Source organism: Zootermopsis nevadensis, unplaced genomic scaffold (assembly GCF_977971745.1).
Source record: "Zootermopsis nevadensis isolate Lab colony 2312 unplaced genomic scaffold, Znev_1.0 Znev_ptg000025l, whole genome shotgun sequence".
Lineage (NCBI taxonomy): Eukaryota > Metazoa > Arthropoda > Insecta > Blattodea > Termopsidae > Zootermopsis > Zootermopsis nevadensis.
This window is the reverse complement of record NW_028259157.1, coordinates 9,259,721-9,287,364: the sequence shown is the minus strand read 5'-3', so window position 1 is coordinate 9,287,364 and position 27,644 is coordinate 9,259,721. Positions and strand designations below refer to the sequence as shown.

Here is a 27,644-nt window from a genome sequence, read left to right as displayed (position 1 = left end):
TCCATCTTTTCCTACACCTCAAGAAATTCCTGTCCGGTCAGCGTCAGCGTTTTGAGAATGACAGAGAGGCGGAGATGGTTGTCACGCAGTGGTTCCAATCCCAGGCGGCAGACTTCTACGACACAGGTATTCAAAAGTTGGTCCCACGGTATGACAAATGTCTCAATTCCGGTGGCGAATATGTTGAAAAATAGCTGGACACTTGCTGTATCTGTTGCAATAAATATTTCCATGAAATTGTGTTTTGTTTCTGTAAACGGCCCCAGGGAAACTTACTTTGTGGACGAGCCTCGTATATTATCATTAACGAATGAGTCTAACACAATGAAACGATATATTTCAACAGGCTACTTAAAAATTATGCGTACGTGTCAGAAAACACACACAGACACACGCGAGTATACTTGGCGAAAATCAAAAACTCACAGGACCAGATAATCCAAAGAAATGAGATTACTTCCGGACACATGATAATATCAAATGAGCTTTTAAGTTCTCACATCGGCGAGTTTAAAGATGACTGTCTCCTGGGTTGTTGCGTCCTGCAGTCTAGTAGAAGTTCATCGACGTTTCAGAGGTGCTTGCCGCCTCAGTCATGAGGACGATAATTATGGAGGCAGCGAGCACCTACGAAACGTCGATAAAATTCTACCAGACTACGTGGCCGTCGTTTTATTAAAAAAAGGATCTTAAATACGGTCTGAGGATGTTGACTGGATTCAATTGACTCCTGGCACAATCCAATTTCGAGCGCTTGTGTACACCAAAATGCACATGGAATTGCATTGTTCCTTGACGACGTAAGCGACTATCGGCTTCTGGTGAAACAGACTACTCTGACGCATTAAGTTCGTTACTCACACACAGCCTGTTAAATATGTACCTGTACAGTCACTGAGTCTGTATTTGAGTTGGAGAAGTAAAGCGCCTCTTGGAACATAATCCAATCTGTCTTGCACAGACGGCCATGCCATCAGCACCCCGAGTGATGGACTTCGGTGCATGTTAATCAGACACGTTCAAGTACTCGTCCAATCGCGGATTTGTAACTTCCGTCGTTGATAAAATGATATAAATGTATATCGTGCGTTCGTAGGACCCTACAGACTATTAAATGGAGCCGGTGTAGCTCTAATTTCATGTTCTTGCGTCCGTCATGTCGTTATTACCGATTCGCAATTGAAATTAAAATTGATAGACAGCAACACAAGTATGTAATTTGATAAGTGTAGCCGAAGTTGCTTTGTGAGCTTTATTTTTTACACTAGTAATATTAATTTAGCAACTTGGAACAAGAAGTACATGCACATGGATCCATCATGAAAGAAAATATCAAAATTATCAGAAAAAAAATGTAGAAACGTTATAAGAACAGAACTAAAAAGGTTTACATAAAATGCAGTTATTTACGAGGTGCGATCGGAAAGTTTCAAGACTGTGTCAATAGAGGGCGAACCGGATGTAGTACGAGCTTCTGCCGCTAGGGGGTGCGGCCTACATTCATAGCGAATCAGTGTGCCAGCCGGCATCATCGAATTAGCATTTGTTTCTTAGTTACCGGCGTTTTGGTAGTGCATTACACCGACCCTCCTGCGATTTCGGAATGGCGTGTGCATCAAATTTTGCCAAAGACTCGCCAAAACGGCTACGGAAACCTATGAAATGCTAAAGCAAGCATTTGGGGAGTCCGCAATGGGTCGTGCACAAACTTTTGTGAGGCATTCACGTTTTAAAAATGGCCGAACCTCTGTCGATGATGACGAGCGTTCTGGACGACCATCTTCGAACACAACGCCCGAAAATGTTACGAAGATTTAGCAGGCCATTCACGAAGATCGACGTCGTACCATCAACGACTTGTGCGACATTGTTGGGATAGGCTATGGGACCTGTCAGCTGATTCTAAAGGTAGAACTCCACATGCGACGCATCCTGTCTGAGGACCAGAAGCAGAATCGACTTCTCGTTTGTCAGGAGCTCAAAGATCTTGCAAGAACCGACCCCAACTTCCTTTCTAAGCTCCGTGTGACTTCTCCTCTTCCCAAAGATGAAAATTCAGCTAAAGGGAAGGAGATTTGAGACGATAGAAGAGATTCAGGCAGAATCGCAGATGGTGCTTGACAGGCTGACAAAGAAAGATTTCCAGGGATGCTTCCAGGCTTGGCAGCGGCGCTGGGATCGTTGTGTTTACTCCCAGGGGAACTACTTCGAGGGTGATGGATGAATTTAATACCTGAGATAAGTGTACGGGTTTTTATACGCGCAGTCTGGAAACCTTTCGATCGCACCTCGTATGTAATTAAGTATCGTGTGTAAAACACTAAATATCCTTACAACATATACAAAATACCTAAATAAACGAGAAAAAAAGGAACGTAGAATTTCGGAGGGAAGTGCTAGGAATTACGTAAAATCTATTAGGTCTGTCTGTCAAACTTTACAGTGCACATGGTATGTAGTAAACTGATTTTGTGATCCCAACTATCACAAACAGAGCTGAAACTTCAGGAAACGTACAAATACTCGACCAATATTCAGTTTCGTGTTATCTTTAAATCAAAGGGCTAGAATAACTTTTAAAAAAACAATCGACCTTTATACCGCGTCCCAATTATAAACACATGCTGGCATTAAATTACGTCAAACCCTGAGCCTCGGTTCGTCTAAGCACCATCGCAGACAGGATGGATAATGAACTGTGGGATTAAGCCGCGCGTTTCGAAACGTTCCGCGGTTGGCTAATTGGACAAGATGAAGAGTTTGCTACGGCCATAATCATCAGACCCATTCACGGATGAGGACAGACAACGAATACAAATTGCAGTCGAAAACACATGCTGCTTGCAAAACATGGTTTATCCGTTCTTACATTATTTAACAACGCTGTTTCAACTTTAGAGATTAAAGCGGGATGCGACGATGATCATGACTGGTGAACAGAATGATATACGAGCTGCGATCGGAAAGTTTCCAGACTGTGTCAACAGAGGGCGAACCGGATGTAGTACGAGCTTCTGCCGCTAGGGGGTGCGGCCTACATTCATAGTAAATCAGTGTGCCAGCCGGCATCATCGAATTACCATTGTTTCTTAGTTACGGGCGTTTTGGTAGTGCATTACACCGACCCTCCTGCGATTTCGGAATGGCGTGTGCATCAAATTTCTCAAAGATCTTGCAAGAACCGACCCCAACTTCCTTTCTAAGCTCCGTGTGACTTCTTCCTCTTCCCAAAGATGAAAATTCAGCTAAAGGGAAGGAGATTTGAGACGATAGAAGAGATTCAGGCAGAATCGCAGATGGTGCTTGACAGGCTGACAAAGAAAGATTTCCAGGGATGCTTCCAGGCTTGGCAGCGGCGCTGGGATCGTTGTGTTCACTCCCAGGGGAACTACTTCGAGGATGAATTTAATACCTGAGATAAGTGTACGGGTTTTTATAGGCGCAGTCTAGAAACTTTCCGATCGCACCTGGTATAAATATGGCGCCTTGTAGTCTGATAGAAGTTCATCTTAAACTACCAGACTACACGGAGCTACAACCCACCGCCCCGAAAACATCAAATCCTAATTACAATGGGATATGTTGTTCTTTGCCTTGTTGAAGGATGAACAGACAGAGAAGTGATAAAGCTAAGTACGGAGTTCTAATTTTAGTCTAAAATGTCAGCTTTCGAGGGCACTCTATCGGGTAGGAACTGGTCGTTAATTATTTCAAGGCGTTTTCTCCATGTAATCTTGAAATGACTAGCGATAATTACATTGATAAGGAACTATCGGATTCGATAAAAAGCAGGTATTGTAGACCATACAGGCAGCTATACGCTTTTGAATGGGGCTGTACTCTGTGGAGTTAGTTGTGAAAATGTGAGGCACGTTAACTTGTCCGGAGCAATGCTCGAAATTAATAACATCGAATTAAACAAGAAATATGGTAATTAAACAACAGGGACATCACATGTTCCAGTAACCATGGCACTGAAACCGAACAGTAGTTTCGTAATTTGTATTGTTCCCCAATCAGAGTACTATTAGGGTTATCAATTGAGGAAAGATTATATGGCCTGGTTATACAGCAGGCAGAGACTACGGACAGATATGATAATATTAAAATGTATCTTTAACGTTACCTTACATAGTTCATAACTATGCATCTGATTCAGGTAACTCAGTGGGGTTAGTGATCATTGTAACTAAATATCACGAGGGGGTGGAGTGTTCATGTTAACCGTGTCAGCTAGGCTAACACTTCGAAAGACTAAAAAATACAAAGTCATGTGGTTCAGTGGTACACCGCACAATGAAACACAGCGGAACCGATCTGGTAAAATACATCGTTAGCCAGCTGCAGCCAAACAGACGGTAGCAGCGAGCTTAATCCTCAACTATCTGGAAAGTGGATACAATTATAGTTTTATATATTTTAATTAATTAGGCAACACGGAGTTTTCCTCCGGGGGCTTCCCCGGTTTCTCCGTGGCATCCCATTCACACACAGAAGAAGGCAATGGCAAACCACTTCTGGATCATCTGCCAAGAACGTATATGAATAGGTCCCAGTCCGAGAAAAGGATGGAAGGATCCTGTTCATATGGACCTGTCGTCAGACAGAAGACTAAATAAAAATAAATATTTTAATATTAACGTTTTCATATAATACCTGCACTCTAAGAGTTTATTTCCTGTTGGTTAACAGCTCATGGAATACTCTTTCGTACTAAATGACACAGACTAGATTTGATAAAATGCAGTTTAAATATCTGGGCGATGATTTACGGGTTCACATCTGGTGATGAGTGGTCAGTAAATACCTTGGTAATGCTAAGTTAAGTAGCCCTGACAGTTGCAATAGGGGTCACAATCGAATGAATGAAGAGGACATTGTTATGGAAGTACTTTCTGTATTCGCTACACTGCGTTACCGCGAAGCAGGATTTGAGATTTTCGAGTACGAAAATGAAGATGGCTGTCTTCTGGGTTGTAGCGCCGTGTAGTCTGGTGGAAGTTTACCAACATTTCAGAGGTCTTTGCTGCCTCCATCTTCAGGGCGCTAAACTCAGAAGACAGCCATCCTCGAGACACCGCTAAATACATCTACTTAATAAAGGATTTTGGTTACAGAAGATCATCTTGTGACAGACTATTATAAGTACAATATTGTGGTTCGTATAAAAATATTTTCTTCAATATAAATTCTAAAAGAACGTGTCTTCACGTTGTATAAATGTCTGCTAGTTTATTTTTTTAAAGATTGATCTGAGTCACGAAACCCCGATTTTGCTTGTAATCCTGGAAGAGACCAATTACTTAATGGAGTGCATAAGCTTACATCACTGCTACATATAATTTCAAGGAAGAAAACTAACAATGAACAATAAAATCATACAGACAAAGGAAGCAAGAAAACAATGACATGGCGCTAATTTCTATTTAGTTTTAACATGCGTGCCTTGTACTGTAAAACACTATACTTCTCAAACACGTGGCCGAAAATGTGAAAAATGAGCGGTTTAATTCAGGAACAAAATATCATAAAATAAAAACAGAAACCTACAATTTCGGGGTAACAGATTTTGACAAATTAATGAATGGCCAACACATCAGTAAAGAAACTGAAAACTTCAAAGACTATTTAAGAATTTTAGAATGCATTATATCATTCTCAATTGTCAAGAATTTTTTTCAATTCATTTCACTTTACAACATGCCATAAGGAAGGCATTAGGAAATGATAGGAGATGGGAAACAAATGACAAATCAGATTCATGCTGACGACATTAATTTACTGGGCGAAATTGGCCTTTTTGGCTGTTGTCAAGCACTTAAATAAATGAATTGAATTATTATTTAGTATTATTTATTTTATTTAGAATTATTAAATTGAATTATATTACTTAGGTAATGTATTTAGCCCATTTATTTGTGAAATATGATTCAATATATGAATCGAATTATTATTATTATTATTAATATGTTACATTTATATATTTAGTTCCATTTGTTTGTTTTACTTTTATTATTATTTAAATAAATTAATTACTTATTATATTTTATCCTGTACTCTGGTTTAGTGCTTGGCTGTTATTGGCCTTTTTGGCTGTTGTCAAGCACTTAAATAAATTAATTGAATTGAAATAATAAATACGAAACACACAAGGTTTCCCCGATTTTTATGTAATTCCAAGTTTCATTACCGCGTTCAAAAGAGCCTATCACTACTCTCTATCCTGAGAATGACGAAGTTCACACCTTATTTCCTTAAAATCCATTTTAATATTACCCTTACATCTATGCCTAGGTCACCCGAGTGGTCTCATCCCTTTTCAGATTTGAGACCAATCGAAAACAGGAAATACAAAGTCAATAAAACATTAAAATGAAGATTGATAATGTCAAGTCTCTAGATTCCAGTGTTAACTAAATGCACAACCTGATTTTTCTTACTGACACATACCTTGGACAGCATATCCAGAAGGAGTGGTGAGTGGAAAGGGGAATCATCGTGTCTGTCCCGGTAAGACAAAGACTCCAGGCGATTGACAGCCACACTGCCATCAGTGTTATGCAGTCGACCCGCTGAGAAACCCAGGTGATACGTGAGGTACACAGACAGCAAGGAGAAGGACGTAATTACAGCCAGGAGGTCCCGAATTGACGACAACTGCAGTGGACATCGGAGCAGCATCTTCTAGTGGCCTCTCCTCCCTCACCTGAACCAACACAGGAATTGCCCTTAGATTTTCACGGCTGGAGTTCAACGCATAACTTCGACTTCCGGTGAAGAGCCCTTTCAAATGTCGCTGTATCTACACAACATAAGACTTCATACACTGTGTGGTGGGCAGGTAAAATGTGATAAGATGTTCCTGCAATATGAAATACCTTGTATCCAGGTTACCATAACTATGCTGCGTTGTAGTATATGTAAATAGCAGACTTCCCCTAAACAGCATTACCATGGTAACAGTTATATTACCCATAAAGACCAAAATTCCTGAACAGCAAATGATCACCATTTCATGACAACATTAATAAAAAACAAACATTTATAAATATCATCACATAAACCCCAAACTGCCTTAACAAAAACAAATAATAACCAAACAACCAAGCTTTCAATACTGCTTATTTTATAGATAGATCGTACAATGGAAGTTAGCTCCAAATATTTTTTTCAATTGGCTTCTGTCAACTGTAATTAAATAATTCTGAAAGTGTTAATTTCAGTGAAATAAGTCTTAACTTCAACTGCACTGAATTTGTTTAGAATAGAAAAACTGATGTACATTAAAACTATAACAATTTTATTTTACGAGAGTTATTTCTTTGAAATCGAAGTTTCAAACTACACCCTATTCCCCTTTATTCACATTTGAGAAACCCTTCAATATGTGGAGCTAAGTTATTCTTCATAAGAAGAATATTCCATGTGAGATGTTGATTTTGCTTGCTACGGGCAGCCCAAGGCTACAGGGATGGTAGATGCATATTCTACCCTGCATGGAAACACAATCCGAATTCAACATTTGATGCCACTCACGCTGTGCTAAGGGAGAGAGAGGTTCCACGATCGCACGACGCCACTCCCGTCACAAGAGCGTCCACAAGCAGTGTCGGACTGACGTCAGACATCCATAATGTAGGTTTGTAGCTTGGTGATAATTTGATAGTACGAAATTTTGGGCCTAATGGAATATTATTTATGAATATGTATTCTGTCATAGCCGCCACGGTGGTCTAGAGGTCAGAACACTAGCCTTGTAATCATAGGGTCTCGGGTTCAATTCCCGGTGGTGCTCAGATTTATAACTTGTGTTGGGCAAGGCCGTGGTCTAGGCAACACGGAGTTTTCCTCCGGGGGCTTCCCCGGTTTCTCCGTGGCATCCCAACAATTACTCCATTCACACACAGAAGAAGGCAATGGCAAACCACTTCTGGACCATCTGCCAATAACGTATATGAACAGGTCCCAGTCCGAGAAAAGGATGGAAGGATCTTGTTCATATGGACCTGTCGTCAGACAGAACACTAAATAAATAATAAGATGAGGTGGTCTAGCGATTAGGACGCTGGCCTTGTAATCCTGGGGGTCTCGGGTTCGATTCCCGGCGGTGCCCGAATTTATAACTTGTGCTGGGCAAGGCCGTGGTCTAGGAAACACGAAGTTTTCCTCCGTGGGCTTCCCCGGTTTCTCCGTGGCATCCCAACAATTACTCTATTCACACACAGAAGAAGGCAATGGCAAACCACTTCTGGATCATCTGTCAAGAACGTATATGAACAGGTCCCAGTCCGAGAAAAGGATGGAAGGATCCTGTTCATATGGACCTGTCGTCAGACAGAACACTAAATAATAATAACATGAGGTGGTCTAGCGGTTAGAACACTAGCCTTGTAAGCCTGGGGTCCCGGGTTCAATTCCCGGCGGTGCCCGAATTTATAACTTGTGTTGGGCAAGGCCGTGGTCTAGGCAACACGGAGTTTTCCTCCGGGGGCTTCCCCGGTTTCTCCGTGGCATCCCAACAATTACTCCATTCACACACAGAAGAAGGCAATGGCAAACCACTTCTGGATCATCTGCCAAGAACGTATATGAACAGGTCCCAGTCCGAGAAAAGGATGGAAGGATCCTGTACATATGGACCTGTCGTCAGACAGAACACTAAAAAAAACTGTTATAACCGTTGCCATGTTAATTCTGTTAAGGGACTTAGGCCTTATGCCTTCATAGGTATGTTGGTTTGCTGGTCATCATTTGATGTTATGGGATTATGGACCTTATGGTATAATAATGATGACTGTGTGTTCAGTACTTTATATTTTCCCGTCATTCTCGACGGGTAATTTACTAGCAACATTCCAATGCATAGGAAGACCGTATCGCCAGTGATCCCAGATAAAACCACTAATTAAGCACTGACTGTGATCGAACTTTGTAGACGCATACCTCAGTCTTTGCTAAACTGTATCACGTCACACGTAGTGCTCAAAGTGTTGCCCTATGCACAATTGGACATGATGGATCCAAATCCTTTAGGAATCACGTTATCTTAAAATACTTTTGACCAGCAAGTTCCCCGCATACAACCACCAGATTTTTCTAATGGGTCACACAGGAAGGATCTACACAAACCAGCGTCGCAACAGCGAAAACCTCAACACGGACAATTAGAGTTCGGTACGCCAGGAACCGAAATATTAAGCTTAAGTCATGTTTTCCACAGTTTAATTTTATGAGAATACAATGATCACGTGAATCCAGTTATCAGTAATTACGTAAAAGCGAAATAAATTCTTGAAAGACATCACACTTGACGCTTTGATTAGAAAACAAAATGAAGGCAAAGGATAAATTAATTCCCATTTCCTTGTTAATACACATAAGGCAGGAAAAATTACAAGATGGCGGGCGCAATAAGTTAGAGCAAACAAGTGTTAGAACTCTGCCCTTACCAGTGAAATAATTGCCTTCCCCTGCCTTGCACCTGAACCTTCAATTGATTACCCACACAGTAACCTTAATGCAGGGTTGACGGATGGCGTATATTCGTCTGCGTCCCTCACAGAAGCTGGATTACTGGTCACAGGATGGCGACTTTCACTTAGATACAACATTTCACTCATATGTTATGAGTTTAAGGAAATCGCTTCATGCTCAGAGTAGGACTGAGAAATAGCAAATTACAAATACCATTACAGAGAATGAATATAGACACGTCGCATTAGAACCAGTATTTCTTTTCTACTCGTATATCGACCCAGAATAAATCATATTTACTGTAAACTTATATAAATGTTACGAAGCATATTCCTAAGAAAACTAATGTTTCTAAGTCCTTTTTTCCTACAACGGTTATAAATAATTGGTTGAATAAGAAAAATTGCTTAATTCTTTTTTCTCATTTTGTTCCTCTGAACAATAATCATTACTGTGTTTGTATTTATTATTATTATTTAGTGTTCTGTGTGACGACAGGTCCATATGAACAGGATCCTTCCATCCTTTTCCCGGACTGGGACCTGTTCATATACGTTCTTGGCAGATGATCCAGAAGTAATTTGCCATTGCCTTCTTCTGTGTGTGAATGGAATGCCACGGAGAAACCGGGAAAGCCCCCGGAGGAAAACTCCGTGTTGCCTAGACCACGGCCTTGCCCAACACAAGTTATAAATTCGGGCACCGCCGGGAATCGAACCCCAGACCCCAGGATTACAACGCCAGCGTTCTAACCGATAGACCACCTCATCTTATTATTATTTAGTGTTCTGTCTGACGACAGGTCCATAGGAACAGGATCCTTCCATCCTTTTCTCGGACTGGGACCTGTTCATATACGTTCTTGGCAGATGATCCAGAAGTGGTTTGCCATTGCCTTCTTCTGTGTGTGAATGGGATGCCACGGAGAAACCGGGGAAGCCCCTGGAGGAAAACTCCGTGTTGCCTAGACCACGGCCTTGCCCAACACAAGTTATAAATTCGGGCACCGCCGGGAATCGAACCCCAGACCCCAGGATTACAAGGCCAGCGTTCTAACCGATAGACCACCTCATCTTATTATTTATTTAGTGTTCTGTCTGACGACAGGTCCATATGAACAGGATCCTTCCATCCTTTTCTCGGACTGGGACCTGTTCATATACGTTCTTGGCAGATGATCCAGAAGTAATTTGCCATTGCCTTCTTCTGTGTGTGAATGGAATGCCACGGAGAAACCGGGAAAGCCCCCGGAGGAAAACTCCGTGTTGCCTAGACCACGGCCTTGCCCAACACAAGTTATAAATTCGGGCACCGCCGGGAATCGAACCCCAGACCCCAGGATTACAACGCCAGCGTTCTAACCGATAGACCACCTCATCTTATTATTATTTAGTGTTCTGTCTGACGACAGGTCCATAGGAACAGGATCCTTCCATCCTTTTCTCGGACTGGGACCTGTTCATATACGTTCTTGGCAGATGATCCAGAAGTGGTTTGCCATTGCCTTCTTCTGTGTGTGAATGGGATGCCACGGAGAAACCGGGGAAGCCCCTGGAGGAAAACTCCGTGTTGCCTAGACCACGGCCTTGCCCAACACAAGTTATAAATTCGGGCACCGCCGGGAATCGAACCCGAGACCCCCAGGATTACAAGGCCAGCGTTCTAACCGCTAGACCACCGTGGCTTGTACTGTGTTTGTGCGACTACAAAATTCGAACCGCGAAAATGAAACCGAGATACAAGTGCAAGTCACAATGGAGAGGAACTGATAGGAATACAAGAACAAATGTCTACACCTGAGAGTAAATAATTATTTGGGACTGAAGAATTCCGCTCTGAGTCGGATACTTTTAAGTCAACATACTGTTGGCCACACCAGGATTTATTTTGCATTCGTATTTACTGAACACGAATATCGTATCTTATATTTTAGGAGTTTCTTACCAGTATTTAAGGCTACGAACACGGTTTGAGAAAAAGTGTGCGACAGATATTACCCCGTTTGGAATAAAAAAAAAACATCCAATCTCCCTCCCACAAGCTACGTTTGTTATTTCCACTTGAAAATAACAACAGAACACCTTCCTTAATCCCAGGACCTTATTAGGAACGATAATTTAATCTCCTGGCATTCTCTTCCTCAGTTTCCCCTGAACGTTTCCGCATTCTGTTAAAGACGATGGGGGCGGAGGCCTTAGTGATTCTCATGGACGAAGCTTCACTTCCTCAGTCTCCCTGCAGGAAAAATCCGTGATAAGCTTCCTAATTCCACTGGGTCAGGCGGCAGACAGGGAGAAAGCTTTGCTGTTTGCTGGGCTCACTATCGCAGAATCAAGGGATATCTGAGAACTAGATCCAAACACATTTCGAAACATTTTCTAAAAAAATTAAATAAATGTTTGCTAACAAGAAAATTTTAATTTTAAACCTGCTGCAATGTATTTTCTCTACCAGGATATGACATTTAAATTAAACTATAAAATAACATAGATTAATAATACCGCGTACTAAGTGTAGATGGGAGGGTATTATTAAAATGAATCTTGAAGAAAGTGTTGGATAGGGAACTTTGCCGGTGTCGGGCTCGTGCACTGCGTAATGAAACTTCGGTTCCATAAAAGTCAGGGGATTTATCTTTGGGCGCATACAATTATTACCTTCTCAAGGACTCCACTCCACGGAGTTTCTATAGTTAATAATAGACCTACTGCAGACATGAAAAACGCTGAATGACTAAAAATCAACATCACAACGAGATGATATAATTGGCTACAAAATTTGAACAGATAAGGCTAGCGTTCGGTACATTCTACATAGACGATTCAATAAACATGAGAGGAAAATTTTCAGACTAAGCGATTTGGTCCTGCTTCATATGAGAGAATTTATCTTAAAAACGTGAAAGAGGACAGCGGAAGTGTGATTCTATGAGTGACGCTGCGCAGGGCGGATAGCTGTGTAGCACGAGCTACGGAGAGTTTCCAGAGCGAAGAATTTCAGCGGAGTTAAGTGAAACACTGAGATGGAGGGACATCCTCCCTCTCAGGCGAAGAGCGCGGACGTCCGGATATGACAACGGAGATTTCTACACTTAACCCCGTGAAGAGGGAGTCTCTCTCTCTATACTGCGAGAATAGCAATAATAAGAGAGATGGAATCTTCAACCGGGGAAAAGAAAATAAAGCCTTCGTATACCACAAGAAGTAGACAGCAAAGCAGTCTCACATCCTTTTACTCTAAAACAGCGTATCGTTACGACGTAACTTTGATGAATATTCAACACTTCAACATATTTTCTGTCGTTATGGAAACTCAAATTCATCACAGTCATCACAAAATCTAGTTGCGAAGCCCTAAGTGTAGTACAGTTCACATTACCACAAAGTACTCCCCTTAGCCCATTTTAATATATTTCTCCTATCTATTAACTTGCCTGTATCAGTGAGACATTCTTTTCGTACAACTGCATGTATTTAAGCTTTCCTCATGACCCAATTAACTAACTGCATGGAACATATTCACTGGCGAGAAGCTAGCAGTCTCACAGCTATTCAAGAAACTCCCACCTTTTGTAGAGCCCCTAAGTTAGCAGATGCCAACCAGCTATTCAGGGAATTCAGAGATGTTCCAAAAACCGTGTATTCGTAATTATCTCCACTAGCAACTAATGTAACTTGAAATTCACGAGTTTTTCAAATAAATTTTATATGTACTTTTAGTTATCCAAAAACATGTCACATTCCTCGTTCTCGATTGAACAACACAGATTTTGACACTTTGGGTTCTCATGGCGGTGAAGACATCGATGACGATTTTGTGGGCAGATACCAATGGCGCTGTGACCCAGAACAACATCGACTACAACAATACTTTCCCGCTGACTTAAGAAGATTCCACAAAAACATAACCAACTGATAATTCCGTAACCAAATGTGAACGTTGTGCCTTCTGTACTATTCAATTTCAGTTTGTTTCAATTCTCGAATTTCATGTTGTTTTAGAACTCAGGACTATGCGAACAAGCCATCCACCCACTGCGACATTCCGTGTTTGATATACAACACCAAGTGTTTGGTGTTGTATATACTGTTTGTCTCTGTACAATACACCAGCACTCCAAGCATAAGGTGATTCGCAAACTAAGTCTTACGTGGCAAGCAGGCATATAAGTGTTTTGCTGAAGATGAATGCTGAAAGATTAGTAGAATCCGCGGATAACGGAAGACCCTAAGGACGAACCAGGCAATGGAAACGGAACTTCGCGTTCAGGAGTACACACACATTCAAATGCGAGCAAGATCACGCCTTCTATTCATTCTTGAAAATGTAATTTAAAACAAACACGACCGTCTTCTGGGCAGTAGTGGCGCGCAGCCTCGTATAAATTCAACGACGTTTCGGAGGTACATATGCCTGCATCGTCAATTGCTGTTTCCACGCGTGACAGTGATTACCGTTAGGAAATATGCATTGTGAGAATAAAAGTGGATCATAACATTTAGTCAGAATTTATATTTTAATTGCGTCATGTTTGTGTTTTATTGATACAATATTTTATTTTCCGTCTATACACAAACTTTTGTATACAAAAAATGTAACAAGATGCAGTATCTACTGAGAATGTTATAATTTTCAGTAATTTTAAACAACATTATTTTAAGTTTGTGTATAGACGGAAAATAAAATATTGTATTTAGTCAGAAGTAGGGGTAGTGGTAAAGGTTATACGAATGTGTGCAGTACGCACAACTAAAACGCTATTCCATAAGGTCTAAAATCCTTAACAACATTACCTTGGCAACGTTTGTAATAATTTAGTTCTAACACATATGAAACCATATAATTTATCTTATTCTTATGTAAGGCGAGATAATTATTATTTCCTGGGATTTTTAATATCCTCCTTCACTATTTATAATCGCCGATGTTTCCCATTGGATTTACCACATCCCTAACCCACAAACCAGGATCGGGTATACAAACCGTTCAAATGGCTACCATGAGAGTTACGTGTAGTTTTACTATGGGATGTTTTGCACGGAATGAAATGTGAAGAATTCAATAAAACTGGCAGTATCATGTTCATGTAGGCTACGAATTTTGATGCGCGGCCACTCTGTGATAACTGACCTTTTATTTGAGTTATTCAGCGTTGGAAGTTTCACATTTCTTTAAGCATATTCTAAAATGATCCGTTGCTGTTTTACGTAAACGGGATAGAATGCGGAATGGTTGGTTCTGTGTATAAAGAATCGCTTTGTACAAATGATGCCCGTCATCAACCTCAGTTTTCGTGTTCCAGTCTCTGTATACTACGATCTAGGAAAACAAAGAGGTCTATTCAAGCTCGATTCACAACACAGCGGTCAGATACAAACAAATGCTCTCTGTTCACACAGGCGCTACTGTTTAGAGAACTAACGTTAACAAAGGAAGATATATGGGATGAAAAGTTTCATTGGTCAGAAAATGAGCAAAATGTACACACCATTACGTAAGTTTCAAAATGTATGTTAACTCCTTACAAACTATTTAGGTTCATACATATCTAACCCATAAAGAACGTATATATCTGTGCGAATTTTAAGTGAATAGCTGGCAATTTTATGTCCTAAAGATAGAAACGTTGGTTATTTATCTACAAATCCAATCGGCGTTACTGGCCACAAGACCAACACGTTGAAATTCGTCCCTGGACGGTTCTCAAAAGTTGGCATTTTCTTCATAATGCCACCTTACACGGCTGGTAGCCCGAGAAGAATTTGTTATACCTAGCCCCCGTGAAAGATTCTGATCATACAGTCTGGTAGAAGTTTACAGACGTTTCAGAGGTCCTTCCTGCCTCCATCATCAGGGCGAACGTCCTGATGATGGAAGCAGTGATCATCTCTGAACGTCTGTAGTCTTTCAACACCCTAGAGAATACATTTTATTCCTCGCCGACGTGAGAACCTTAAATACTAAAAAGCGACGAGGATGAATTCAAAAGGAAGTCCTTATTGTATGCATGACGTTCCTCAAGAGTGACTGAGAAAATCACTACACGTAACCGTCAAATAATTCGTTTTGTGGCCAAAACTCGAATTAGCGTATTCGAGGAGTGTTACGGTCGAAACAGGAAAAACCCTGAAATAAATTCACCTTTTAAGTAAAATATTGTCTAAATGATGTTTAAGACAGGTACTAGGATAGTTGTCGTTTGCCGACATCACAACAATCACTTTCTCCTCACTTTTTATTTATTTAGTGTTCTGTCTGACGACAGGTCCACATGAACAGGATCCTTCCATCCTTTTCTCGGACTGGGACCTGTTCATATACGTTCTTGGCAGATGATCCAGAAGTGGTTTGCCATTGCCTTCTTCTGTGTGTGAATGGAGTAATTGTTGGGATGCCACGCAGAAACCGGGGAAGCCCCCGGAGGAAAACTCCGTGTTGCCTAGACCACGGCCTTGCCCAACACAAGTTATAAATTCGGGCACCGCCGGGAATCGAACCCGAGACCCCAGGATTACAAGGCCAGCGTTCTAACCGCTAGACCACCGTTTTTACAGTTTTTACTGTGACAGAGTGTGGTCTGTTTGTCTTGAGAAACATTTAAGGCTAGACTAATATTGGCATTGAGATTTTACTCTGCCTGAGGTTTAAGGTGCCATCGACGGTCTGATCCAAGCACTACGGAGCAAACAAAGACGGGGGGAAGGGAAGCACGTATAAGCACGTTCTGCAGGTAAACTTCTCGAACTTGAATCATGGATGTCGGCTAACGTTTCAAGCGAAACGTGTACGTAAAATGTGGGTGAAAACTGAACATTGGCTTACAGTGGGTGCAACACCGGTACAAGCTCACTACATCTTTTCGCCTCCAACGCATGCATACAATTTAAAACTCAGTGGTAATTATATGCAATTCAGTCAATTTATCAGATCAACGAAATCTAACAATCAACTATACCTTTCAATCAAGTTACTCAGGACAAACAAGCCAATCTGAAAAGTCATGTACAGTGAAGTCGGTCAGATCAGGTCAGTCAACCGGAACTGCTAATTCTCAATGTCATAGAGCAGTTTGACAAGAAAATGGTTTTCTTTACTTAAGGCTGGATGGTACACAGCTCTTATCAGATTTTATTTAAAGTAGTGCGGAAAATCTGTAAATCGTATTACAAAGGTATTTCGTGTAGTGTGCGGCAGGCACGTCTGCTACACGGCGCTACAGTCCTGACAGACTACGCTCACAGCTCTCTGCGTTAAGTACGATGTTCAGAGTACAAACCTACTTAACACACGGTGCAAGATTGAAATAATCTCTGCAGCACACACTCCACAGACTGACTCGTATCAATCTGTAACACACTGGGACTGCAAAACCAAACGACCCCGTGAACGCGTCTCCCAGGTTTTTTGCAGGCCTAAATACATATTTACAGCGAGTAACGAAATGTTCCAGTTGGGAAGGACGTTTAGTTTTGGCTTGTGAAAACTGACTGAGCGAAAGAAAACATATTTCTAGTTTTATTTTCTCTTAGGCAGAAATTACAGCAACAAACAAATTACGCGTATTTGATGGTTATTATCTGACGACAGGTCCATATGAACAGGATCCTTCCATCCTTTTCTCGGACTGGGACCTGTTCATATACGTTCTTGGCAGATGATCCAAAAGTGGTTTGCCATTGCCTTCTTCTGTGTGTGAATGGAATAATTGTTGGGAGCCCCCGGAGGAAAACTCCGTGTTGCCTAGACCACGGCCTTGCCCAACACAAGTTATAAATTCGGGCACCGCCGGGAATCGAACCCGAGACCCCAGGATTACAAGGCCAGCGTTATAACCGCTAGACCACCTCATCTTATTATTATTTAGTGTTCTGTCTGACGACAGGTCCATATGAACAGGATCCTTCCATCCTTTTCTCGGACTGGGACCTGTTCATATACGTTCTTGGCAGATGATCCAGAAGTGGTTTGCCATTGCCTTCTTCTGTGTGTGAATGGAATAATTGTTGGGATGCCACGGAGAAACCGGGGAAGCCCCCGGAGGAAAACTCTGTGTTGCCTAGACCACGGCCTTGCCCAACACAAGTTTAAATTCGGGCACCGCCGGGAATTGAACCCGGGACCCCAGGCTTACAAGGCTAGTGTTCTGACCACTAGACCACCGTGGCGGCTCATTTGATGGTACTGTGCTTTAAATTAAAACACTTTCTGGAAATACACGGCTAGTTGTGACCCTTCCAGTTTTATAAATGGAATATCTTGTGTAAAAGCACTGAACGTTATGATCTGCAATATTTTGGCACTGTTATCTTACAAAATCACTGCACTGTTTCAACACCAGCAGCCTGTTCATAAGTTACGATGTTGGTGCATTAACAAATTATCATTAAAAGAACCAGTACAAAGGATTTAAATAATTCAATCATTATCTTTCGTAATGTGATCACCAAATGTGCACCTTTTACAATATCAACACCATCTAGCAGCGAAGAATACGTCACTTGTTGATAACCACAGCTTTAATCGTCATGTGTGCCTTTTTGTAATTCGGGTTATTTAAAAAAAATATCTTTTACGCAAATTATATCTTAAAAATTATTTAAATAAAATATCACTAATCAAAATTCTAAACTAAGTTAGCTTATGATGATAAAAATGATAATCTGTGTTTTGCCGCCGAAGAAGAATATTTCTTCAAAACGATGGCAAATAAGGACGATTCTACACGGCACCAAAACCCAGACCATCTTCATCCTCACTGGCGAGGAAACCTCAAATATATTAGTTAGCTCAGTTCTTGGAGGCAACGTGCTTCTTTTCAAACGTCTTGCGTCTTCCTTTCGTCCCTAAATAAATGTAAAAAAATTTCCACCGTCACTCCCAAGACGGTTGTGAGGCCTGTTTCAAATATATAACGGGAACCACTGTCCTCCTTTCCGGGGATAAAGACGCAACGTGACCCCAAGCCCGAGTACAATGAGACCGTGTTACAGTTTCATCCTGCCCGGTCCCGCCACTGCCCACTCCGGGTGTCGATAAGACGGGAGATTAGATCTTCGGAGGAGGACCACTTCACTCTGCCTGCGCGATGAGTGATAGCTCTTTGTTCAGTAAGAGATCCCCGAGCCCTGTCTTTGCTTCATATTCCTCTCTTGTGCAGCTTTGCCTTGGAAACTCCCTAGGTAACCAACCTTTGCAGCACTAACGTGACCGGTCTTTCGAGAGGGTAAAAGAAAGATTTGAATCTTTGGATTCTGTCGATTTAAAAGGTGAATATAAGAGACAGGCAGAGAGAGACATAATCTTGAGCAGTTACAGAAATAGCACAAAACTTGGTGAAACATAAAATAAGACTTCGCATAAAGGCGTATATTAAAAATTCTAATTGAGATCACACACGTGGGATAAATGAAATAATCTAACACCAGCATGTAAAAAAAAAAAAACAAGAGTTGCCAACAACAAAACACCAAAAGAGGCCAAGAGGTTCGAAGATTCGAAGTAGTAACCCCGGTCTATTCAACATTAAATCGATTTTAAAATATAACTTAGATTTAATCGTAACACGAAATCAGCCATCAGTGTACCCATGATGATTCCGTAAATAAACAGCGGAATGCAACACTTAATTTGATAGTTTACTAGTTTTATTATTATTATTTAGTGTTCTGTCTGACGACAGGTCCATATGAACAGGATCCTTCCATCCTTTTCTCGGACTGGGACCTGTTCATATACGTTCTTGGCAGATGATCCAGAAGTGGTTTGCCATTGCCTTCTTCTGTGTGTGGATGGAGTAATTGTTGGGATGCCACGGAGGAAAACTCCGTGTTGTCTAGACCACGGCCTTGCCCAACACAAGTTATAAATTCGGGCACCGCCGGGAATCGAACCCGAGACCCCAGGATTACAAGGCCAGCGTTCTAACCGCTGGACCACCGTAGTTTACTAGTATCAACACAAAAATATTTTATTTGAAGAAATATAAGAATTGTGGCCTGGACTGAGAAAACTCACGAAACTTCATGACAGCCGATCTCCAGGAGGAGACTTGAACCTACGGCCTCTCGAATACGAAGCAGGAAAGCTACAAATCACAGCTGTCTCACCGTTTGGTTTCTGACCGCTTGAACAGCGAAATCTCGACTTCATAACCTACTCACGGCACAGAAATATACCCAAGAATTTTTTGTGAAATGGTGTCTCAAGTAGAGATTCTGCTATGGACTGATTTATTGTACTGTAAGTTACATTAAATGTTTAATTGAGTCATTTGTTTTAGTGAATTTAGAATCGGTAGAATCTACACACTGGAGGACACATTCTGTGGCAAGGTAAGGCATATATTACAATGTAAGTGATATTTTACACATGGGACTTACCACGTTACGGGTACCTGTTAGGGGCTGCGAGAAAAAATATATTGTAGGAAGATAAAATATACGTGGAACAGTCTTAATGAGAAGTATAAAGAACATTGCGTTGGCAAATGAAACCAATGCTGTGTCGTTATATTGTGACGTGCAACTCGTAAAATAATTTTGCTTTCGATACTACAAAGATAGGACGAAGAATAAATTCTCCTGTTACATCCTAATTTGTTTTGTTGTTTTAACAATACCGATCCTGAGATTTTGCTTGTCACATTTTCAGCGAAAAGATCCTGGGACTGTGCACTGATTTCGTTTTCTTTCGTGGTTTTGAATGAATTTGTATTTTGTGTTGCGATCCGTTTCAGGGAGTTTAAATCGCATTGGTTGGTATTAATGGCGGAGATTAAACTGAAGGGACGGAAGGAAATTGAGAAAATTCAGAGATGGTTTACATGGTACAAAGAGAAGAGGATAAGCAAAACATATATGAGTAAGAAGAAAGTAAAGAAAGAAACATATTGAAGGAAACGAAAAGGAATGGAAAAAAAATTAAGGCGGATAAAAGAAAGAAAATTAAAAATAAATAAATGTAAAATTGAAGAATAAAGAAAATCAAAGAGGGGGCATACTTCAGTTTTTAAATTCGGATGATTGGAACCACTCCTTGAAAATCTATATATTTCGTTGGTGACATATTCCACCTCCTTAATCTTCTAAGCAGTATTAAATTTTAAATCAATCACACTGATTACGAATTACAAAAATATAAGCAAAGACGTTCTTTCATTTTTCACCAGAACGGGAGTGGAGAGAAGCTAAAAATATATGAGGTGGTCACTGCAAGGAAAATCAAATTCCTCTGCCTGACCTGCAAAAACTTGTTACGTGAGTGAATTGAAGGGAAAATCTGCTGCCATCTGATTTCATTTGGAAGCGATCTTCAATCCGGCCAATTCCAACAGCAAAAGTGTATCTGTGAGCTATCTGCAGGCTTATATTACCGGATCCAGAATGTAATGGAACGGTTACCGAAACGAGTTTCTGCACCAGTTACAATTATCTGTGTTTTGTAAACTACAATAAGAAATGTGAGATTTGAGGTTCTCACGACGACCAGTATGAAGATGGCTGTCTTCTGGGCTTATGCGCCGTGCCTGGTAGAAGCTTGCCGACGTTTTACCACCCTGACAACAGAAATTACTTCTGAAACGTCGGTAAACTTCTACCAGACTACACGATGCTACAACCCAGAAGATAGCCACTTCCACGACATTTTTAATTAACTGAATTTTATCATATACAAAATAGCTCAGTCGAACTACAATATTTGTAATTTTCAAAACAAAAAATTAATACATGTACATAAAAGGAAATGAGACATTAATAAAAAAAAATCATTCAAATTGTATACATATTACAAAAACTATATCCCAAAATTTCATCATACACACAAAATAAGAGTTTCAAATATTTCAAAAAAATATCTTCAGATATAACATAAGAGTCCTACATTAAACAGCTTTATTGTCGCTACTTAAATTCGGACACCAGATTACCAACGACGTGAAATTAAATCGACAGAGATGGAGGGGTAGATTTCCATCGCATAAACTTTAATAATCAATTAAAAATATACAATGGCACATACACACAGACTCCTATGTTACCAAAGTCCTCTCTACTTGCAAAAGTTAAATATTACATATCTGCAGAGCATGTGTTATTTGTTTATATATGCACCAGAGGGAAGTTTTTACATGAGAGACGCCCACCACGGACGCTGTTCCACGTTTCCCTTGCCTCACGCGCCGTTACCATTCGCTGCGATATTGGTCCTCGTAGCCATAACCGAATAATGGAGCCTTACGGATCCAAACTCACCAAGCCGCAAAGTTGTTCATACAAAATTTATACTGCAGTGTTTATAATATGTACGTGTTTTTTCCAGAAATGCGCGCAATCACTGCGCCAACCTTGTGTTCTCTCCTGCCGATAACCCACGAAACTCCCAAGAGCTTGCACGAAGTTGCCTCATCTACGCTGAATACCTTACTAGAAGCCGCAACTTCTTAAACGGAAACATAAAAAAATATATGTAAGATCAATGAGTGATATAACATGTTCTTAATACACAGAGAGACTGTAATGCGTTGTGTCAGGTAAGAGGCAAGTCGACATTCGTATTCCATAGTTTCAGGTATGGGTTCAATTCTGGGCACGATATGAAGTCCTGTAGGTTGCAATACCGTGTGTCATCAGGGAAGTATGACCTCTGAAACGTTGGTTAACATCGACCAGACTACACAGCGCAACAACCCAGAAGACAGAAATCTTTATACTCATCGCCCTGATGACGGAGGCAGTATGACCTCTGAAACGTTGGTTAACATCGACCAGACTACACAGTGCAACAACCCAGAAGACGGAAATCTTTATACTCATCGCCCTGATGACGGAGGCAGTATGACCTCTGAAACGTTGGTTAACATCGACCAGACTACACAGTGCAACAACCCAGAAGACGGAAATCTTTATACTCATCGCTCTGATGACGGAGGCAGTATGACCTCTGAAACGTTGGTTAACATCGACCAGACTACACAGCGCAACAACCCAGAAGACAGAAATCTTCATACTCATCGCCCTGATGACGGAGGCAGTATGACCTCTGAAACATTGGTAAACATCTACCAGACTACACAGCGCAACAGCCCAGAAGACAGAAATCTTCATACTCTGATGACGGAGGCAGTATGACCTCTGAAACGTTGGTTAACATCGACCAGACTACACAGCGCAACAACCCAGAAGACAGAAATCTTCATACTCTGATGATGGAGGCAGTATGACCTCTGAAACGTTGGTAAACATCGACCAGACTACACAGCGCAACAACCCAGAAGACAGCAATCTTCATACTCATCGCCCTGATGATGGAGGCAGTATGACCTCTGAAACGTTGGTTAACATCGACCAGACTACACAGCGCAACAACCCAGAAGACAGAAATCTTCATACTCATCGCCCTGATGACGGAGGCAGTATGACCTCTGAAACATTGGTTAACATCGACCAGACTACACAGCGCAACAGCCCAGAAGACAGAAATCTTCATACTCTGATGACGGAGGCAGTATGACCTCTGAAACGTTGGTTAACATCGACCAGACTACACAGCGCAACAACCCAGAAGACAGAAATCTTCATACTCTGATGATGGAGGCAGTATGACCTCTGAAACGTTGGTAAACATCTACCAGACTACACAGCGCAACAACCCAGAAGACAGAAATCTTCATACTCTGATGATGGAGGCAGTATGACCTCTGAAACGTTGGTTAACATCGACCAGACTACACAGCGCAACAACCCAGAAGACAGAAATCTTCATACTCTGATGATGGAGGCAGTATGACCTCTGAAACGTTGGTAAACATCTACCAGACTACACAGCGCAACAACCCAGAAGACAGAAATCTTCATCGCCCTGATGATGGAGGCAGTATGACCTCTGAAACGTTGGTAAACATCGACCAGACTACACAGCGCAACAACCCAGAAGACAGAAATCTTCATACTCTGATGATGGAGGCAGTATGACCTTTGAAACGTTGGTAAACATCGACCAGACTACACATGGCAACAACCCAGAAGACAGAAATCTTCATCGCCCTGATGATGGAGGCAGTATGACCTCTGAAACGTTGGTAAACATCGACCAGACTACACAGCGCAACAACACAGAAGACAGAAATCTTCATACTCATCGCCCTGATGACGGAGGCAGTATGACCTCCGAAACGTTGGTAAACATCGACCAGACTACACAGCGCAACAACCCAGAAGACAGAAATCTTCATCGTCCTGATGACGGAGGCAGTATGACCTCTGAAACGTTGGTTAACATCGACCAGACTACACAGCGCAACAACCCAGAAGACAGAAATCTTCATACTCTGATGACGGAGGCAGTATGACCTCTGAAACGTTGGTAAACATCGACCAGACTACACAGCGCAACAACCCAGAAGACGGAAATCTTCAGGAGCTATAAAGCAAATTTAGACACGAAAAAAAAATTGAATACGCAACCAATCTTGAAACTGTAAGACAAATACACAGCTAACTGGAACAGAGACCATGACAATATTGTTCTGAGTTCTGGCGCCGTGTAGACTCTGAAGTAGATTCAAACGTTTCGGAGAAACGTGTGATTTTCCAAAACGTTGATGTCTCGATACGAGCGTACACGTGTTGCAACTCAGATAATCATCAACGTCATCCTCATGATCTCCCTGATGACGGAGGCAGTAAGAACATCTAAAATGTCGGTAAATGTCTTCCAGACTACATGGAACAACAAATCAGAAGACCGCCGTATTCAATACAAAACAGTGCTAGACGACATATTCATTTATTTTCCAGGGACGGGTTTACGTTGGTGAAGAGAGTTATCAAACAAACAACTCGTGTTAGTAGATGTTTTTTTAACAACAGGTCAATGAACTCCAGGCACTGTAATCAACAAATTACTCTTTAAACTGAGCTATTTGCTGAAACAGATGCTACTACAGCTCATTAGTCATTAGGCACTAGTCCAAGAACCTCCCGAATACGATTTGGCGCTTAACAAAGGAAATGTTGTGTTCTAGACCCACAACATCAGTCAACATGAAGAACATTCCTTCTGCAATGCCAGTCTTATCTGTTTCTGTCCTTGTGGGTCCAAAACTCCGTTGTGGACACACACTCTTAGCATTTTTCTGTGTTGTCCTGCGACCCTCTCATCGCCACCGAAGACATTTTGCCACTTGTCTCAAAAGGGTTTATTAAACAAAACGTCTGTCTTCTGGAATGTAACGTCGTGTAGTGTAGTAGAAATTGACAGACATTTCGGTGGTGTTTACTGTAAGCGCCTCTGAAACGCCGATAAACTTCTATCAGATTACACGGTACAGCAACCCAGAATACAGTAATTTTTGCAGTCGCCGCCCTGAAATGTCTCACAAAAAGACCCGTGGCACAGAGGAATAACAGAAGGAGAGAAGAAAAGTTCACAGGATGCTGATTTACAAAAAGAGTTTTGAACTAAAGTCCTCATATAAAGCCGGATACAGAAAGATCACGAGTGGGGTGGCTTAAAGGGTTCGATTAACCTCACAAGGGGTCTAATTGACCTAAACCATGAAAGTAATGAAGATAAAAAATACGAAAGGTCACAAAGAGGTCTTAGCACTCCTGATTTTCATATTCGGAGACCCCGGGATTCGACGTTTTTGAGTATCGAAAGAGAAATGACAGGATGATAATGTTAGTTGGATTCTGACATATTGTCCTGATATTTTCCGTATCTGGTTCTGAATTACCACGAAACAGAGAGGGTGAAGAGGTCATCAGAAGAGTTCAAACTGGAAACCTCACCAATGCTGCCATCGAGCCAAACCTACTTCGTGTTCGATACCGCTGCGTGGGACGAGATGACACGTAAAATATCTCCTTGGAGATGAGACCTTCCTGAGAAGAACTCGTAGGTTCATTCGTCTTCAAAACAATTCGCCATTGGTCCATGTCGCGAGACATGAATCCAACCTACGTCGAGGCTTACATCTTCCACGTGGCATCTTCCCTTCAGGCGTTCAGAACTTTCTTTCAAAGTTACTGCATAGAAACAGCACAACTGAGACCGCATTTCTCTTGTAATAAGGACACGGGCAATTTCTTGACAAGCCTTTGGTACACCTCTTTGAAAACAGAACTTAAACGAAGGAACACTAGTCCAGGACCGAATGTTATGACCACATTTATGAGGGGCAACTCAGAACAACTATAAGAAAATTTTAACGAGGTTTAAGTAACTATATAGCCACGGTGGTCTAGCGGTTAGAACGCTGGCCTTGTAATCCTGGGGTCCCGGGTTCGATTCCCGGCGGTGCCCGAATTTATAACTTGTGTTGGGCAAGGCCGTGGTCTAGGCAACACGGAGTTTTCCTCCGGGGGCTTCCCCGGTTTCTCCGTGGCATCCCATTCACACACAGAAGAAGGCAATGGCAAACCACTTCTGGATCATCTGCCAAAAACGTATATGAACAGGTCCCAGTCCGAGAAAAGGATGGAAGGATCCTGTTCATATGGACCTGTCGTCAGACAGAACACTAAATAAATAATAATAATAAATAAGTAACTATATGACGCAACTAATGTTTGTGGTAATGGAGAAGATAAGTCAAGAGGTTTCAAGTAAAAAAAACACCCAAAGATTTTAAAATGTGTCAATGTTGGCAATAAAAATGGAGGCAGTATGTTCTTCCGAAACGTTGACATCTACCAACAAGTTCACATCCCGTAAGAACCCAAAATGTCACCATTTTAAAACAATTCATGAACACAACTGCCACGTGAACAAAGACAGAGCGCATCAACAAATACGTTTTCAACTGTTTCTTTAAAAGTCTATTAACTTTCTAGTCCTCTGGAGCCCATAACATTTCGCGACAAGATATCGTAGCATTTCTTCGAGAATCGTCTACGAACAAGGAGCTAGGTTGCACTTGAAATCGATAAACTATTCTGCTTCAAGCAACAAGTAGGTAACAAATGTGTTAAGGCAAGGAGCAAACGCGCGTTTGAAGTTCATTTAAAGAAAGCTGGAAAGTTGTAATCTGTACCGACATACACAGCTTCCCATTCTAAATGTTCTTAGCCGACATTTGATTTTTTAAGAGATCAACACAGATTTAAACAAATTGCCTCGACTTTGTTTCGAAACGTGTTTCAAACTATAGCCTACAATAGGCCTACATGTTGAAATGTCACTTAACCTGTTAATTTTAAAGACAGCTATTAAAAGTAAAGTAAAGTTTGTCCCGCTATGCGCCATGTAGGCGTTTGGGGTAAGAGGAGGTATAGCTCCTCTCTTCCTTGACCTCGGCACTAGATGGGGGTGAGTGGTCAGCATCACGCCCCGGCCGGATTTACCCCCGGGAAAGGACCCCGGTACCCATTGTAGAGGAGGCTGGGTGGGCCCCAGAGCCCCAGAGACGCAGAGGCTAGAGGAAAAATCCTCTGCCCCCGTCGGGGATCGAACCCCGGTCGTCCAGCCCGTAGAAAGTCACTATACTGACTGAGCTATCCAGGCTCATAAAGACAGCTATTAATAAAATAAATTACTAAATTAAATGCAATATCTAAATTTAAAATAACGTGTTCTTAGTGGGTTTTTTTAAGTAACGTGAATTTAAATGCACAACTCAAAAGAAAACACAAGGCGTCTCCATTACAGAGATCAGTTTGTTAATGGTGTTTAGGGGAATAATCTACATTTATTGTGAGAATCGCATAAAACCCATAAATACACTCTGTTGAGTTACCGAATGCAAAAGTAGGTGGCAAATGTAATTAGTGGCATTAGTGACGTTGAACATTTGGTTACCATTGAGTGGCAGTAAGTCATTTTCCATTACCTCACGCTCTGTAGCGTCTAAATGTTTTGATATTTTAAAGCGAAACAATCCTGCAGCTTAAAATACAAATTTAAAGTCAGTCCAAACCACTAGCATTTTTCTTCCTTCTTGTTCGCGTGCTTTATGCTACGTTTGGATTAATTTTGAGACAATCTTTTTCGCAGATACCTGATACGACTCCTTGAATAAAGGATGTGTTCGTCGCAATGCATCTACCAAGACCACGAGCAGGAATCAAACCAGTTAGCGGGAAATAATGTCCGCATGAACAACGGGATCTTCAGATTTGTTTACATATAATGCAAGGAACATACCTGAAACACCTAGACGTTCCAATTCC

General features: G+C 41.3%; 1 protein-coding gene across 4 annotated transcripts in view; it reads right to left on the bottom strand.

Annotated features, from left to right (window-relative positions):
* LOC110832575 (cadherin-like and PC-esterase domain-containing protein 1) overlaps window positions 1-27,644 on the bottom strand; it is a 270,092-nt gene that overhangs the window by 87,480 nt on the left and 154,968 nt on the right. For all 4 annotated transcript variants that reach the window (XR_015537108.1, XM_087356053.1, XM_087356054.1 and 1 more), the window contains one exon: window positions 6,451-6,706. Coding sequence is in view for 3 of the 4 variants with exons in the window: in XM_087356053.1 (XP_087212179.1) it covers window positions 6,451-6,681 (231 nt within the window). In the remaining variant the exon portion in view is untranslated. The remainder of the gene's footprint in view (window positions 1-6,450; window positions 6,707-27,644) is intronic.